Source organism: Lycium ferocissimum, unplaced genomic scaffold, assembly GCF_029784015.1.
Source record: "Lycium ferocissimum isolate CSIRO_LF1 unplaced genomic scaffold, AGI_CSIRO_Lferr_CH_V1 ctg12864, whole genome shotgun sequence".
Classification (NCBI taxonomy): Eukaryota; Viridiplantae; Streptophyta; class Magnoliopsida; order Solanales; family Solanaceae; genus Lycium; species Lycium ferocissimum.
Window position 1 is genome coordinate 19154 of NW_026714570.1, and position 19203 is coordinate 38356.

Sequence of the window (19203 nt, forward strand, 5' to 3'; positions counted from 1 at the left end):
TTTTAAACTCCATTTTTTAATTATAACTAAAGTGATGGTACATAAAATACATTTTATATATGTTGCTATATATAATAACAATTAGAATGTTTTTAAAAGTTATTTTCAAAATACAAACCTTAAAGACTGGCTAATTAAAATGAATACATATGGCATGATTAATTGAAGGTCAAATGTAGGTAGGCAAAATTATAAGTATTTAAATCAAAATTCATTGATAAGATAATGTATGTTTTACACTAAAATTAAATGACTTGATTTCAATAAAATTCCCAAATATGTGTCTCTCACTCTGTCCGAATCGATGCGGCACATTTTTTTTTTTGTGTTCACCAAAAAGAATATCACATTTTTATAACTAGAAATAACTTAACTTTAAAATTCTCCTTTACACTTAAGGAAATTATTTGTATCCAAGCCACACACACCAATATCTAAGGTTTATTTGAGCTATAAGTTTCAAAAATCTTCATTTCTTTCTTAAATTTTATGTCAATCAAACGGTGTCAAATAAATTGAGAAGGAGGCGTATTAAACTATAAATTTATAAGTAATATATATATATATATATATATATATATATATATATATATATATATATATATATATATATATATATATATGAATGTCCATATAGCCTAAGTTTTCCTCATGTCCTAAATAAGAATAGGTATCTGTAAATTTAGTGGCATGTAGGAAATGAAGAAAATGAAGCAACACAAGTTTGATTTTAACTCTTGGTGTTGTCATTGATGACTTCATCAAGAGATTTACCATCTCTATAAATAGATGGTTAAATTCTCATTTGAAAACATACATCAACAAGAAGTGAAATACAATCTCTCCCTCCTTTCTACAAAGTTATTAGTTTATTTCCAATTATATAGTTTTATAACACGTTATCAGCACGAGACTATGCCGCCTCAAGAAATTTTTTGAAGGCTAAGGTATTATTTTTATTCTCTCCATTTTATGGCTAACCTTACAAAACTAGAGTTCATTTTCCTTGATATTTCGGGCAAGAATTATCTATTATGGGTGCTAAATGCTAAAATCAATCTGGATGCTATGGGTCTTGGAGACACCATTAAAAAAAAAAAAAACATCCAACCAAGAAAATGCCAAGGCTATGATATTCTTGCGTCATCACCTTGATGAGGACCTGAAGATTGAATATCTTACTATTAAGGATCCGCTCATTTTATGAAAAAACTTGAAAGAAAGGTATGACCACCTGACGATGGTCTTGCTCCCAAAAGCACGACACGAATGGATCAATCTAAGGCTACAAGATTTCAAATCAGTTATGAAGTATAACTCTGAGATGTTCAGAATTACTTCTATATTGACACTATGTGGAGAAACGATTAGTGATTCTGATAAGCTGGAAAAGACGTTCTCCACTTTTCATGCCTCGAATGTGCTCCTGCAGCAGCAATATCGAGAGAAAGGTTTCACAAATTATTGTGATTTGATTGCTCATCTTCTTGTGGCTGAACAAAATAATGATTTGTTGATGAAAAATCACGAGAATCGACCTACTGGCACTGCACCACTCCCTGAAGTGAATGAGGTGTATGCCCACTACTCTAGGCGTGGAAAAGGTCGTGGCCCCAGTCGTGGTCATGGTTGTGGTCGTGATAGTGGTCGTAGTCGTGATAATGGTCAAGGAAGAAATTATTTCCCTGGCGTTAATCATTCTTCAAAGAAAAATTACTACCAAAAGGGGAAAAAGAAGGATGAGGCATGAAGTGCCAGAAGCACGTGGCTTAGAAAATAAATGCTATCGTTGTGGTGGAAGTGAAATTAAAAAAAAAAAAAAACAAAGGGATCTTCTATTATGTCTAAACCCTTGGTCACATGTATGTTGAGAAGTTAGTTTTGTTTTTAACAAGAAACATCTGTTACTATTATTTTTCTTGTTTCCAGATTTCGTACAATTAGTAGTATTTTAAATACATAAGATGTTTAAAGAAAATTAAATGGTAGTTTAATTAGACTAATACTCTTGTGTTGTATCCTAATGGGTGTTTTTGCACGTGTGTATATAAATTGTACTATTTTTCACAGTGCATTTAATATCACATATTGGTCCTCAGCAGAAAGTAAACATTGGTTTGTTACATTCCTTAATCTTCACTTTGTACATTCTAATAATCCTAATATTTAATGTATATTTATTTTACCTTATGTATGTCATTTCATTTGAAGATATGGATAACTCTCAAAGCAAGTTTGGATTAAAATTCAGTTATGAAGATATTTGTTTGATTGATTCTGCTACTACACACACGATATTTAAAGATAAGAAATATTTTTCTCATTTACTTATAGGTAAGGCAAATGTTAATACCATTTCTGGTAGTACTAATTTGATTGAAGGCTCTGAAAGAGTCACCATAATTTTGCCTAAAGGAACAAAACTCATTATAAACGATGCCATGTTCTCTCCTAAGTCTCGAAGGAACCTATTAAGTTTTAAAGATATCTGCAAAAATGGATATCATATTAAGACAATGGATAAGATGAATCTTGAATATCTTGGTATCACCAAGAATTTCTTGGGCTAGAAATATGTTATAGAAAAGTTTCCCGCTTTATCTTTTGGCTTATATTGGACAAAAATTAGTGCAATTGAGGCACATTCTATTGTAAACCAGAAGTTTACTAATTCCAATACTTTCGTACTTTGGCATGATCGACTAGGACATCCCGGATCTATAATGATGAGGCGAATTATAGAAAATTCAAATGGGCATCCATTAAAGAACCTGAAGATTCTTTCAAATGATGAATTTTCTTGTACTGCTTGTTATCAAGGCAAGTTAACTATTAAGTCATCACCAACAAAAGTTGGGATTGAGTCCCCTGCATTTTTGGAACGCATACATGGGGATATCTGTGGACCTATTCACCTCCCTAGTGGGTCGTTTAAATATTTTATGGTCCTAATAGATGCTTCTTCTAGATGGTCTCATGTGTTCCTACTATCTTCTCGCAATCTGGCGTTTGCAAAATTGTTGTCACAAATAATTCGATTACGGGCACAGTTTCCTGATAATCAGATCAAGTCTATTCGCCTTGACAATGCTACTGAGCTTTCATCCCAAGCATTTAATGATTATTGTTTGTCAATTGGGATAAAAGTTGAACATCCTGTAGCTCATGTTCACACTCAAAATGGTCTTGCAGAATCATTAATTAAACGTCTGCAGTTGATCACAAAACTATTACTGATGAAAACAAGGTTACCCACTTTCTTCTATTCGGTTTAAAAAAGGTTAAAGAACACTTGTTTTTAAGAAAAATCGATAAACTATCATAAATTCTGTGTGTTACAATTAGTTTTTAGTCAAGAACCTAATATATCCATCTAAGAATTTTTAGTTGGGAAAGTATATGTGCATCCGTAGCACCACCACATCATACTAAGATGGGAACCAAAGAAGGTTAGGAATATATCTTGGGTTTGAATCATTACCTCCATTATTCAAAATGCTACCATTGAACCACTAGATGGGAGATTTGTATATATTTCGTATAAAAATGTATTTGATCGAGACACTTTTTCATAAAAATTAAGGGAGAAAATATATGAAATCGGAAGAGAAATTTTGTAAGGATAATCCATCATTATATCATCTTGACAAAGACGTTATATATATGTTAGTGCAAGGTTCAAAAGAATATATATTAAAAAAAAAGCAAATCAAATATGTAAATATATATATATATATATATATATATATATATATATATATATCAAGGCTATGAAGAGAATGTGCGTCTAATGTCCCCGTAGGACCATCTACTAGTTATCGTAACTAATGAGTAAACCACATATTTCAAGTGTAAAAGAGTGTAGACAAAAATGTATGGAGAATTCTATAGGATCAAAATCCTAGAAAATAAAAATGTAAAAATAATTTAAGACAACACTATGAAAGAACCTCATAAAGGAATTCAAGATTTGAGCAATCCTATGATCCTTGAAGAGATCAATGAGCCTGAGACCCAAGAAAATGAGGAACTATTAATAAATTCAATTGATGATGAAAACAATTTGAATCGATTAGAAAATGAGTGGATTATGTCTCTAAAGAATAAAAGATTTATAATGTTGCAACAAGAATTATGCAAGAATATGGATTTCTGAACCTCAATGTATTAGGAGAATAATATAAAAGATGCGATTGGCCAAAGTGGCAAGAAGCAATTAAATCGATTGAATTCACTTGCCAAACATGAAGTTTTTGGACAAAGCATTTATAGTCCAAACACCTAAGGACATTAAAGCGTTGGTTATAAATGGGTCTTTGTAAAGCGTAAAAGAAATGAGAAAAATGAAATACAAAGATACAAGGCACGCATTGTTGCACAAGAATTTTCACAAAGAGTTTATGTTTTGTCGATTATGAAGAAACATACTCACCGGTTATGGATGCGATAACATTACATTAGCTCATTAGTTTCTGTTCCTTCCATGAGCGTCATCTTGAGATGCATTTGATGGATATGGTTACGTATAACAAATCTTTATGGGTCACTTGATAGTGAGATATATATGAAAATAAACGAAGGATTTAACACGCTTGAAGACAAATGTAGTTCAAAGCCATAAAACTGGTCTCAATCCCATTTTGCATAAATCATTATCTTCCCACACTTAATCGGGGAGGCATGGTATAACCGTCTTAGTAAGTATTTATCGAAGGAAGGTTGTATAAATGATGTCATTTGCCCATGTGTTTTTATAAAGAAAACAACATCGGGATTCGTTGTACTTGCTGTTTATGTTGATGACATAAACCTTATTGAACTAATCCTAATAGGCAAAATAAGAAAGAAGAGAACCGAACCAGCTTCAAAGAAAGAATTTGAGATAAAAGATCTTGGAAAGGCAAAATCATGTCTTGGTTTGCAAATTGAACATTTGACAAATGGCATTTTTGTCCATCAATCTGCCTATACAGAGAAAGTGTTGAAACGGTTTTATATGGATGAAGCAAATCCATTAAGTACTCCTATGGTTGTTCGATCGCTTGATGTGAATAAAGATCCGTTCCAGCCTCAAGAAAAGAATGAGGAAATTCTTGGTTTAAAATTTTAAATATCACGCAATTGGTGCATTCATAATATATCAAGAACAATACCACAAGGAAAAACATAAGTGTGAATATAGCATTTAAAAGCTAATATGTTAGCAAGATATAGTTGTGCTCCTGATAACGATCAATCTTCCAAGAATGGAATTAAACGCATATTGCGGTATCTAAAATGGACTATCGATTTGGACTACAAAGCGAAAATCTATCGTTTACATCGGCCATCAAATAGTATTGTCGAGATAATAGCTATTCATGAAGCGAGCCGCGAAGTTGTGGGCCGAGGTCAATGATATATCTCATTCGAGAAAAGTGTGGTTTGAAATGTGATAAAATACCCACAATCTTATATGAAGATAATAGCAACCAAGCATTGCTCAATTGAAGGGAGGATTCATAAAAGGAGATGAAAAACACATTTCACCAAAGTTGTTCTTCACACACGAGCTACAAAAGAATGGTGATATAAACAACAAATGCAACAAATTCGTTCAAGTGATTATATGACTGATTTGTTCACTAAGTCTTTACCAACTGCAACTTTCGAGAAAATGATGCACAAGATCGGAATGCGAAGGCTCAAGTATTTGGACTGAATTTCTCATCAGGGGGAGTCAATACATGCTGTACTCTTTTCCATACAAGGTTTTGTCCCACTGAGTTTTTCTTATAAGATTTTTAATGAGGCAACCAAAATGTATATTATTAGAAAGATGTACTCTTTTTCCTTCACTAGAATTTTTCCCACTGGATTTTTTCTAGTAAGGTATATTATTAGAAATATGAGTATTTTTTTCTCAACTGTCAAAAGTCCTTCATCATAGGTCCCCCTACCTGAAAAATCGGTAATGCAAAACAATCAGCTAAATGTCCCTTCCTTCAAAGATTCGACACAGCTCCTCTCTTTCTTCTCTCCTAAGTATAAGCCCGTCAACCGGTTTGGGTTTACCGGTCTCAAAGCGAATCGGGATCGGTAAAATATAATTAACTAGGAACATTTAATATATCTTGTAAAATTTCAATTTTTTGGGACCGGAAGATATGAAAATGTATTGCTATAAAGTTAAACCGAAACGAATTATTTTTTTATTTTATTTTGTAAATGTGCAAAATAATGACTCGGATCGTTGGCCAACGGTCCATTGCAAAAATGGTCGAAAAATGCCAAATGATTCCAAACCCCATTTTGCCCCCCCCCCCCCCCCCCCCCCCAACCCCCCAAACTTTTTTAAAAAAAATATTTTAACCCATCCTCCACCCCTATATAAACCCCTCTCCATTTCCATTTTAATTCACACCAATTCACTTTCTCTTTCTCTCAATCTCTCAATTATAGTTACTTTGCAACAATTAGCTACTTTAAATTTTTCTCAATTAAATATTATAAAGTCTTATTATAGTTTCAATTATTAATTTTGCAATTATAATATTATTGGTGGAGTTGGTGATTTTGCAACAATCCGAAGTAGCTTTGGTGGATTTGCAATTCTAGCCGCCTTCACTTTGTTAGAAATTAGTCCGACAATTTGGTACCTTCGTTCCAACTCTACCTTTATTTTTTGCAATTTATTTTCTTGTGATTTATTTGAGTGTGATTTAAATTAGTTCTATTTAATAATGGCGAAGAGATTTAGACGTGGTGCCGGTAGTAGTGGTATTGTTAGGGGGGGTTTAATGAGGAAACATTTGTGGAAGAAACACCTAATTTAGGTATTGATGTTGGTGGAAATAATCCACTTTTAGATCATGAGGCAATGCAACAACATTATACCGACACTTTTAATGAAATTGATGATGATGATGATGAAACACATTGGGTTCTCTTTTAAATCCTTATTTAAAATGTCTTATACTAGAGCATTGGTTGGTCAAATTTATACTTTTTTAGAAATTGAAGAGGATGTCGAACCATCTTTAGCTAACGCCGAGCTCCCGATTGATGCCGAGTTTGAAAAAGGTTTTAGTCATTATTCTAATTTGAAAGAAAATGCTACAACCGTTGCTCCACGCCTTACTACTTCTCAAAGGAGCAAAAAGGGCTTGTCGGGTTTGTCGCATTTAAAAGGTTTACATTCACATCCAACTCCTTCTCATAATGCAAACTTTGATGAATATCGCTTTTATTTGATGGGTCCAAATGTGAATATAAGGAACTAGATGATTTGGACGTCTTAGCATGGTGGAAGAAATACAAGGCAAGTTATCCGATACTTTCAAGAATGACTCGAGATATTCTTACGATTCAAAGGTTATCAACCGTGGCTTCGGAGAGTGCATTTAACCAAGGAAGACAACAAATTGGAGACCATAGACACTCATTATCCGGATTTAGCTTACAAGTACTAGTGTGCATTCGCGATTGGATTAGATCGGAGCGACGCAACCAAAACTTACAAGCGGTGGAAGGCGAAGAGAAAGAGATTGAAGATTTGATAGCAAGTGGAGCGGACCAAATGGAAGACTTTGGAGATATCTCTATGACCGAATATGATATGGGGGAAATTAACCAAATGATTGACAATTGGTGATTTTATTATTCTACTATTTCTTTGCAACTCATGTATTATTTGCAAGTTAAAAAAACTACAAGATATAGTTCGTATCCAAGAATGAATAAAATATATGGCTCATTGAGTTTTCTTCTATTTATTTGTGTTCATATTTTTACTTATATTAAGTTAGGAATATACCTAAAATATACTAAGAATATACTTATAATAGACATCTACTTAAATTAAAAACTAGAAAGTTATATACTTGAAAAATAACTAAAATATACTAAGAATATACTTATAATATAAATATACTTAATTTATAAAATACGGTTTTATATAACCTAATATATATTGATATATATAATATATATATATATATATATATATATATATATATTTATAAGTATATATCTTCACATATAACTTAAATATATATATATATATATATATATATATATATATATATATATATATGTATAACTATAAATAGTATACATATAACTTAAACATATATAATAAATATATATTGATATAAACTTTATTTATAAACTTATATAACATATATAAATATACCTACAATATAATATATAAATACTATAATATATATATAATATACAAATAAAAAAAAATAATATATATATATATATATATATATATATATATATATATTTTTTACAAAAAAAAAAAAAAAAGTCCTTCATCATAGGTCCCCGGTTTCTGAAAACGGTAATGCAAAACAATCGGTTTATTAATGTCCGGTCCTTCAAAGATTCAAACCGGATGACAGGCTTACCTAAGTATCTTCCAAATATTGAACTTTCTTCCCTCTTTCTTTTTTTTAGCTTATTTCTTTCTTTTTCTTCTGTCTTTTGTGTGTGTGTGAATTAGCATTTGAAACTTTTTCACCATTTAGTTAGGAGTCAAATTTGTCCTTAATATATGACTCATATTCTTATCTTTAGTTAGTTTTGTTAATCGAAGTGTCAGAATTTTATTTCACTCTTTAAAATAACAATTTCCGTATGCGACATGAAACATCAATCAAGGATTGAATAGTGGAGTGAACTAGACTACCAAAAAAAAAAAAATCAATCAATCAAGGATTGAATAGTGGAGTGAACTAGAAAAAAAAAAAAAAAAAAACCACTACAAGATTGAAACTCCTGTGTACACGCCTGATAGTATGGAAAAAGGTTCTGTATTTTGAAAGGAAACAGATGGAATAATTTGAAGTAGGTAATAAGTGAAAGTAAAAGGAATTGTTACTTTATTGCTTTTATGTTCCATCATCTGTTCAGTAATTTCTTCATGTTCAGCTGTATGACTATTTTATAAAGATTTGAATTGTTAGTTAAAGTTGTAATTTAAATTGTTAGTTCAGCTCATTGATGTTCAAACTGTATAACTATACTCTTATATAGTTGATTATATTTTTTATTAAGATATTCATGCGTGAGCCTAATTCTTTATGATAATTGGTTGCAGCGATGACTGACGATGTAGCTTATCCCTCGTTATTTTATATGCTGATCTTTGATTCATGTTATTTTGAGATCATATCATATTCAAAGTTTAGTTCAATTTGGTATTGTTCTCATGGCTCGCATTGAAACAAACTTTTACCATTTGAATCTACGTCGATATATGTCATAGTACTGAATATTTATTATCTTCTCATATATACACGTATGCACTCCAATTTTAATTCTCCGACACACATATTTATTTCCTCTGTACACTTTTACTTGTTCACTTTTGACCTTTCACATTCTTGTATCGCATATTTATTCTCTTCTCACGTATACATGTATGCACTTTTACTTGTTCACTTTTGACCTTTCACGTTTTTGCTGCATATTTATTCTCTTCTCATGTATACACGTATGCACTTCGAATTTAATTCTCCGACACATTTATTTTCTCCATGCACTTATACTTATTGACTTTTGAATTTTCAAGTTCTTTAAGAATTAATAAATGAACTACTCCCTCCGTCCCATATTACTTGGCCATATTACTAAACTACTTTTTTATCCCACGTGGACATATGTCATAGTACTGAATATTTATTCTCTCCTCATGTATACACGTATGCAATTCAATTTTAATTCTCCGACACATATTTATTTCCTCCTTGCACTTTTACTTGTTCATAAATGAAGTACTCAACATTACTAAAAATATATATATATCCAAATAACTTGTTCATTTACAAAACCAAGATAAAATTAATTAAATCTTTCTCATCTTATCCTCTCCGTCCCTTCTTATGTCCAAATTACTTGTTCATTTACAAAATTAAGATAAAATTAATTAAATCCTTCCCATCTTACCCTTAGTAATAAACGTTCTTGAAAATAGTCAATTTTGATTAGAATGTATTTATTGGAAAAGAGATCTTCGCGAGTTGGTGGCACCTACACTATCCCTCCGAGTAGGCGAACCACATTACTAATAACAAGTTAAATAAGCGGAAAATTAAATAAGAATAAGTTATCAAGTCTTAAATACTTATCATAACTAGAAATGTCCTGGTCAAAGGGTACAAGAGCGCTAACATTACACGAATATAAGTCCGAAAATACCCGGAGGCTACATATTTCCGTCGAATACAAAAACGAAAATAAATAGAGGAGGTCCTTCAGGGGCCACGGATGACCAAGTAGCTCACCCCGAATTCGAAAGATGGACAAGTACAGAACGGAGCTCCGGATCGTACTCCGCACTTGCAAAAAAGAGTAGTATCAAGGCAACACTAGTACCGGTAAGCATCATAGGCCGACAATGATTAGATAACGATGAAGAAGTGGAAACTAACAAGTAGCACATGTATGGTACGTATCATATATAAGTAAAGTATATCATGAAATCAACCAAGACAATATTTTCAACCAAATATATGAGTGAATAAATGCAATGCAATGCAACAATCCGCCACCTCTCTCACTCCACTCGTACACACACATGCTAGGGGTATTTGACCGCCACGAAGTCCATGTGCACTTTCTACTTGATCTCCGGCAAAGACCTCGGAGTCCTGTCACTCTACAAACCTCGGAGTCTTCAATATCTATCTCAATCACTCACCTCACCAATCATCACAACAATAATATGGAAAGCATGTCATGCATGATTACAACGATATCACCAATATAAAATCAACAAGTACAAATCATATTAAACCGTTCAATTATCAATATTACCATTCCTTTTTATGTGATAGTGAGCTAGTATGTGACGGAGATACAAACAAGTGATAATCACATAAAATAACACATATAGAGACAAGCCCACATACAGAGAACCAACTTAATTTCGCCTCCACTTCATGCCCGAAGGCCTATCATGCTATTCCGTCACTTTCTACAACTACATATGATTCTCTAATCAGAGTCTAACCAAAGTAGACCATAACCTACCTCAATGCCGAGCGGGTGCCACGAACGATCAAACCAATGCCTTTCCTTTGCGTAGAGCCTCTAAGTGATCGAAATCTATCAAATGCGCGATTTACATTAGAATACGAATCTATGGACACCCATATTGCTATACTTATATTCGAAACCCAAAAACGCACTCCGAAAAGTGAAAGGGCAAAACTGGAATTTTCTTTAAAAATCATTTTGCCCATAACCTAAGGGTCCTATATTCAGAAAATTAGTCAATTTCATCCATAAATGGACTCTCAAATCATAATCTTCTTCCCTAGGACTAGGACTCAAAACCTTTAATTTCCCCAATGTTTTAACTCGGACAAAAATGCTGAACCCAATCCGTGAATTCACTATAAAGAAGAAGAAAAACCACCATAATGTTGGGAGGAAAACGTGTGAAATTTTCAAATTTTCTTTTCTTTTTTATTTTATATATATATATATATATATATATATATATATATATAAAGAAAGTCATAGATTGCATTTAAAATAGAGGAAGAAGGACAAAAGTGGGCTGCCATTATTTCCCACCTGCTCGTCCTTTCCACTGCCGGCCACTACCATAATTATTAATAATAAATTGAGTCAACATCCGGATAAAAAAAGAAAGAATGGAATGAAAACAGTGACAATAGTATTGTAGCAAAACTTTAACCTATAACTTTCCTTTATCCTCATCATTACTACCTACCTAACAAATTTATTACTCCCTTCGTAAAGTCCAAACAGTAGAACCAAAATTGTACACAGAAAATTGTACACAGCAACATTCGCTCTATATTTTTTTCAATTCTTAGCAAATCCTCATTCTTTCTGTCATTATTACTCATCATTATACAATGATTCCTCTATCTTCTTTTTGTAAACAATAAAACTTAAATCAAGTATTATCATACCTGATGCCCACGCTGATGTACCCTAAAAATTGATCCGAGAAAATATATTTCCTTCGCTCGTCTTTTGTCTATTGTTATGCCCAGTAGGTTTTCTACTAACTGCTTCTTTCTTTCACAAATTAAGAAAATCAATTACCTTGATATTTTATTCCCACAACCACTATAACGTGGTTTCAGCCAGAATAGGCAATGGGCTTGGCCCACTTCTTTACCGGAATAGCCTCCCTAATTCACTTATTCAATTAACCGCTTTGTTTTATTTAAAAATTAACCACTTCATCAAATACTATATTTACCAACTTATACCTTACATGTGTAAAACTCATATTCCTATAAATAAACTATTCACACATATTAAATAAATATTTTTCAAAAAAAAAAAAAAAAAAAGTACTCGCTAATTAAATCACTGTGCCATCAATTCCCGCAAGTCAAGAATACCTTTTAAAACTACGAAAAGGATATTTTAGCGAAAACCAGTTCAAAAGTGCTAAACGACCAAACGGGTCGTTACAGAGATAGAGGTAAGATAGTAAAATACATCTTTTATTTATGATTTTTTAAGAGGCGTGCAAAAGGAAAAGTGACAAGTAATATGAGACAGAGGAAGCATATATTTTACCATAATATTCATATTTATTGGTGTGAGTCTCAATAGCCTTCGAAAATGAGTAATTAATGTAAAGGGTAAAATTAATAACAAGAACAAAAATTTCTTTCTCTTGATATGTTAAGGTGGACAAGTAAAACAAACGGAGGGAGTGACTTTTATCCCCATTTTTCTTCTTTGTCAATACTTTAAACGTGAAGAGAGGACGAACAATAACAATGCAAATTTCTATCAAAAGTTATTAAGTTATACACTTTAACCAACTACCTTTTTATCCTACTTAGACATATGTCATAGTACTGAGTATTTATTCTCTTCTTATGTATACACGTATGCATTTCAATTTTAATTTTCCTACACATAACTTGTCCACTTTTGACTTTTCACGTTCTTTAAGAATTAATAAATGAAGTATGTATTTTATCATAATATCCATATTTACTGGTATATAGTTTCAATAGCCTCAGAAAATGATTTAAAAATGAGTAATTAATGTGAAGGGTAAAATAAGAAGAAGAAAAATTTCTTTTTCTTGATATGTTAACATGAACAAATAAAAGTGAAGGGAGGGAGTTTAAAGAAAAAATTTAGAATCAAAATATTAATTTTTGCTCATATTCTTACTAATTTTCTTTTTCACATTGATGAATAATTTTCATTGTCATGAATGAGAAAAAAGTCTGACTCTTTCCATCTCAAAGACTTAATTCCATCATAATGTTTTTAATTTTTAAATTTCATTTTTTAATTATAACTAAAGTATTGATACATAAAATACATTTTGTATATGTTGCTATATATATAATAATTAGAGTGTTTTTAAAAATTATTTTTAAAATACAAATCTTAAAAACTGATTAATTAAAATGAATGACATATTCAATCCGTACATCGCACGGGCATGTATTGCTAGTTTAATTTATATTTTAAATAAACATGACCCCACTCCCCTGCCCCCAACGCCCCTGATTACATAAGATGACTATCAGAAGTAAGTGGCCCCCTTTTTATAAGTGTACTAAAGTTGTACACGTAGCGATTCCTTTGGCCAAACATTTGGTCTTCATCTACTGACATTAACTAATTCATTATGAACATTTTATGCTGTGTTCATGTGCCTAGTATAAATAAGCTATAATTTGAATGTCTAAGTTATATTAGTATCAAATTTAAAGAGTTGTCAGATATATTCCGTTAAATATACATCTAGTAGTAGTGATTATATATGTAAATAAATGTACATAGATTTGGGTATTTTATTGGTAATCTCTGTTTAAGGTCTACGAATTAGACTATTGTAAGCCAAGAATCCGCTGTCACCTTTCTCTGGTGTGAATGAAAGAAAATGAATAAGAAAATAAAATCAGAAAATGTGGAAAGTAGACTCAAGTATTGTGCTCGGAAGGTACGCCGTACCCGTAAGCACATGAAAACCAAAGATTTTTTTTTTTTTTTTTCTTTTTGAGTGCTTTGTGATACGAGGTTGATAAAATCCAGGTGGGATTTGTCTTTTTGTATTGGGTTAAAATATGAGTACAGTCAAATTTTTCCATAACAGCATTATTGAATCCGAAATTTTTTAGCTGTTATAGAGGATAGCTATTATACACCTATAATAATATTGATAATTAAATAATATTTCACTATTACAGACAAAAAATACATAAAATCTAATTTTTATTTTTAATTGATAAATTCTAAACTTAATCACACTTTGTATAACAAAAGAAAAATCGTTTAATAATGAAAATATATATATTCATATAATATTTTTTATTGTACTCCCTCTGTTCCAAAAATATTGTCCTCCTTTCCTTTTTAGTCCGTCCCAAAAGTATTATTCTCTTTCTATATTTAAAAACAATTTAACCCACACAAATAGACCACATATTTCTAAAATCTTTCTTTATTTCTTAAACTTTGTGCCAAGTCAAAAGAGGACAATCTTTTTGGGACGGAGGGAGTAATTGTTTATTAAATGAACATATATTTGGTCAAAATCTCTACACTTATTATTGATAATCATAGATATTTTATTTTTATAAATATGGTTAATTATTTTATTATCATAAAAAGAAGATAGCTGTTATATGGGGGTAATTTTATAAAGAGCGTATTGTTATAAAGTTGGTTGTTGCTGTTATAAGTGAAATACTGTTATGAAAAGTAAAATATAACATAAAAAATTAGTTTCGAAAAAAATTGATTATTATAGAAAGATGGTGTTATATACCGGTGCCATTATAGAGAGATCTAATTGTATAATGTCGTTGAGTGTCTTAGCTGGACGAAGGATAGAATGGCCGACACTTTTATTCGACGCTCTACGTTGTATCATTCCGTCTCAAAATACACCTTTTTGGTATAGGATATTAATTTTTTTTTATAAACAAATATTATACATTATATATACTATGTACTAAATAACATAAAATATTATACTTTGGACACTAAATTAACAATTCCAGCAAATTAATAAAATAATACTCATGACTACTTATTAACACCTATGTAATTTTATCAAATTCTAATTTTCTCAATTAAATCTGACGAGTAAACTTTTTGTACTATTAGTTCTCAAAACAGAAAAAATATAACTTTTCTTATGACAAAATAATTTCTATCTTAATAATAAAGAAAATCTCATTTATAAACTTTTTCATATCATGAATATAATGACCGAAAGTAGTAAATAATTTCTATCTTTATAATAAAGAAAATCTCATTTATAAACGTTCTCATATCATGAGTATAATTTAAAGCTAATATATATCTAATTTAATTAATTTTTTAGTAAGTAATAATGGTAACTACCCGAAATCACACTTATCAAATCTTTACTAAAGGGTTTTGCTTAAAAGAAAATATATACCATATCACGGTAATGTATAACTATTTTAAAAATTGTCACAAAATATATACTTACGGGTATAATTTTACAAATTTGTTGAACTTACGGGTTTTAAATCCATAAATTCTCTATAACTTCTTTAATGACCTTAATCCTTCAAGCTCATATGAATTTACTACGAAACATCCTAACCCTACAGGATGTTAGAAAAAAATTATATCAACATTATCTTATGACAACCCAAATCCATAACACAGGATGTTAGAAAAAAATTTGTTAAACTATGTCAACATTATTTTATTTTTTTTTCCGTAATCCTTCAACACATATGAAACTGTTAAAGGACCCCAACATTATTTAAGCCACGACACTCTCTGCCAAATGACCCCTAAGCCCTATAAATGGCGGTATTGGTGAAGTTCTTAATTAATTAAAAAGTGACCTATAATATGTTCAGAAGGTCATCAAATATGAGTAAAATGATAGCGGTTTGGACCATGGTGCTGGTAATATTATGTGGTTGGCAGATCAAAATGGGAAATGCAGGGCCAAGTGAAGCAGTTTGTAGACAAGAAAAGAGTATTGGGAAGAAAGCATGTTTGTCTGTTTTGTTTGGAAATCCATCAGAAGGATGTTGTGAAAGGGTAAGAGTGACACAAACTGAATGTTTTTGCCCAATTCTGACACCCAAATTAGTTGCAATACTAGGAGGTGCCAATCGTCTCATTCGACTTATTCAAAGCTGTGGAAGGACTGTTCCTCCAAACTTCAAGTGTGGAAGTAAGTGTTCTCTTCCTCAATTTAATCATACTGCACAGTCCACACTTTATGTTTATGTAATTAATTAATCAGAGGATGATTTAACATTTTGAGTTTATGGATTTTAAATCATAAGTTACTTTTTTTCATTATTGCTTTTAAATAGACTACTCTCTCCGTTTCAGATTATCTGTCGTGATTTTTAAAAATAGTTATTTTAATTTATTTGTCGTTTTAAAAATTCAACAAAATTAATTATCCTTTTCTCATTTCACCTTTAGTAGTTATTGTTTTTTAAGACTACAAACAGGTTAATTATAAGGTGATGTTATGATAGTTCAAATACAATGAAAGATAAAATTGTTAAAAATTCCTCCTAATTAATAATTCTTAAGAGATGTGTAAAAGATAATCGGGAGAAATGGTTTTTAGCTCTTGACAATTTTTTTTTATTTTTAGTTTTATGACTTTTTACAAGAGATCTTATTTTTTACATATAAGAGATTTAAAAAAAACACATAAGAGATTTAAAAAGGTTATTTTCTTTTATTCAAATCATAAGAGGGCAAGAGATCTCATTTCCTTAAGAGAACATGATAGATAATTTGAGATGGGGGAGCTTAGTTAGTGATTGGATGAGAAAAGAAAAATAACTTTAAATTTCAAGATAATTTTTAAAGTGTTTATTAGAAAGAGTTGTATCTGTTAAGAATAACTATTTTAACAGGTACCTAAAGGTATTATAAGTACCTATCTTTTGTTTCCTAAAACATACACACACTAATCAGATATATTTAATTTCCTTTTTATGTGAAAATTCAAGTTTTGTTGGATTTGTTTCTTGTTTGGTATTGTAAAATCCTAATCCTCTCCATGAATGCATATGCAGCAAAAATGGTAAATATTACTCTATTAAAGCTACCAATTTTATATTTCGCCCAAGTTGGTTTCCCTAACATGTACTGTAACAAATTAAAGAACTCAAAATCACGATAAGTTCCCTAGAAGATTTCACGGGAAATAGAAAGACTTAACTTTCATGTCCCTGATTTTCAAGCAAAAATCATTGTCCTTAAATAATGGGGAAAAAAAGAGATTAACTAATGATTAACTAATTAATGACCCTCTACAAAATATAACAGATCGCTTCTGTGTTATTTCAGAAGCGCCCATGTATACTGAGGGTCAGGGGTCATATACCTCTTTCATTTTGTAAAGAACCCTTTCAACTAATTTCTTAAAAAAAGAGAGGAAATTCCTCGAGTTTGCTTCCAACTAGCTCATGAGAACTTGAAAATTGAAATAATTGAACATAAGCGTTTCAGATTTGAATATGCGTACATCTATTTCTTATGTCTGTTGTTTATTTTTAATTTGCAGGTGTTACCACTCCAGCTTCTGAGATGCATGTTTAATCAATTTAGTACAATTTCCCTCCCTCCAAATAAATAAATAAAAATTAGACAACCCCTTCGAACCAGTTAATTATGGTATTATTACTATGCTGCTTAATTATGTATTCATTAATAACTAAGAGAAAGATGTTATTCTGCTTATATGCTCTCTTTTTGGAGTACTATGGGAATGGACCATTTGGGGGTAAAGATGGTATTCATGTTGTTAGTTCTAAACACCTCGGTCCACCTCTTTGTATCTGTAAAAATGTGCTTCTTAATTTCTTTTATCTATAGTTTTAAGTATAACTCCTAGTATTATTTTCTGTGTTCACTCCAAGAACTCCCCTCAAAATTACATACGTTGGATAAAAAGCTCGACAAAGTAATTTACTTTGGTCACTCATTTACCAAAGGAAATTAAGTGCATGCTGAAAAAGTAATACCAGAGGTGTTAATTTAGCTTCTAATTGTTATATGGCGGTGATTCAATTTTCTCACCCAATATAGAAAAGGCGTGACTAAGACTTTGTAACAAACCATGTTCTTTTTCTTTCTTCAACAATGCAACAAACACGAGAAATATTTTCTTTCAAAAGTAATCACTAGCTATATATAAAACTGCCAATAAAAGAGAGGTGACAATGTAGTAAATCTTTCGCAAATAACGAATTAAATAGAAATAAAAAGACCTCGTTGATAAAAAATTGATTCATCGATATTGCCAGATATTCTCTCCATTGCACCAAAAAAAAAAAAGTTGATATTGCCAGATATCACATTATATTAATACCATCAATTTATGCATATGGCAACTTGTTGCACAACAATAATTTTTCATGTATCAATGTTAGATGTTCTCTAACCTTACTGAACTCGATCCACCTTCCTTTATTAATTTGAGGAATATCGATCTAAGCCCTGTCATAAGATTTTTGGTCCTCTCATAAAAGCTGAAGGCAGCATTTTTTTTTGAAAGAGAACTAAAACAACCAAAAATTAGTTCGAAACTAAGCGAGGGAATGGAGACCCCGACAACATCTCCCACAACACATAAAGAAATGCTAGAAGGCACATGTGGATGTCATTCAAAGCAAGACTCTTAACTAGACTCCAAATTAGCTAAACTATCAACAACCGAATTAGCCTCCATGTAAATATGGGCAATAGAGACCACCCAGTTCCCAGCCAAGAGGTGACGAATGCGGTTGACAATATCACCATTCCGATGAGGCACAGTTCTTCTAGGACGCAACACTTTAACTACACTAGCATTATCAATTTGCAAGGCAATTCGGTGCCACCCCCTATCCCAGGCTTCATAAAGGTCAGTGAGGACTCCCCATAGCTCTACTCTAAATGATGTACAAACTCCAATTTTGACTGAAAACCTTCAAAGCCACCTGCTATTAGAATCCCAAAAATATACCGCCTGCAGTCCCCATCAAAATACTTCTTCGAAGAGTCCCATCTGTGTTCAAAGCCACCTACTCAACGCTAGGAGGTGACCAACTAATCAAAACTAGATGCTTATTGTTAGACGCTTCCCCAATATTCTGTAATTGTTATATGCCAAATAAAGAAAGGGGCAAAAGGGTCAATACAGCTGTCCATTTGTTAGTTAAGTAGTTAAGTGTCCATTTGTTATTTAAAGTA

General features: G+C 31.4%; 2 protein-coding genes across 2 annotated transcripts; both read left to right on the plus strand.

The window, feature by feature from the left end:
- The first annotated feature begins 1240 nt into the window (after nucleotides 1-1240).
- On the plus strand, nucleotides 1241-1750 carry LOC132042028 (uncharacterized). The gene has a single exon (XM_059432667.1). It carries the CDS (start codon nucleotides 1241-1243, stop codon nucleotides 1748-1750), a length of 510 nt encoding a protein of 169 aa, XP_059288650.1.
- A 14016-nt stretch (nucleotides 1751-15766) lies between these two features.
- Nucleotides 15767-17856, plus strand: LOC132042032 (uncharacterized). Its single transcript, XM_059432668.1, has 2 exons — nucleotides 15767-16174; nucleotides 17534-17856. Exons 1-2 carry the CDS (start codon nucleotides 15844-15846, stop codon nucleotides 17566-17568), a joined length of 366 nt encoding a protein of 121 aa, XP_059288651.1. The 5' UTR covers nucleotides 15767-15843; the 3' UTR covers nucleotides 17569-17856.
- Nucleotides 17857-19203: the final 1347 nt, after the last annotated feature.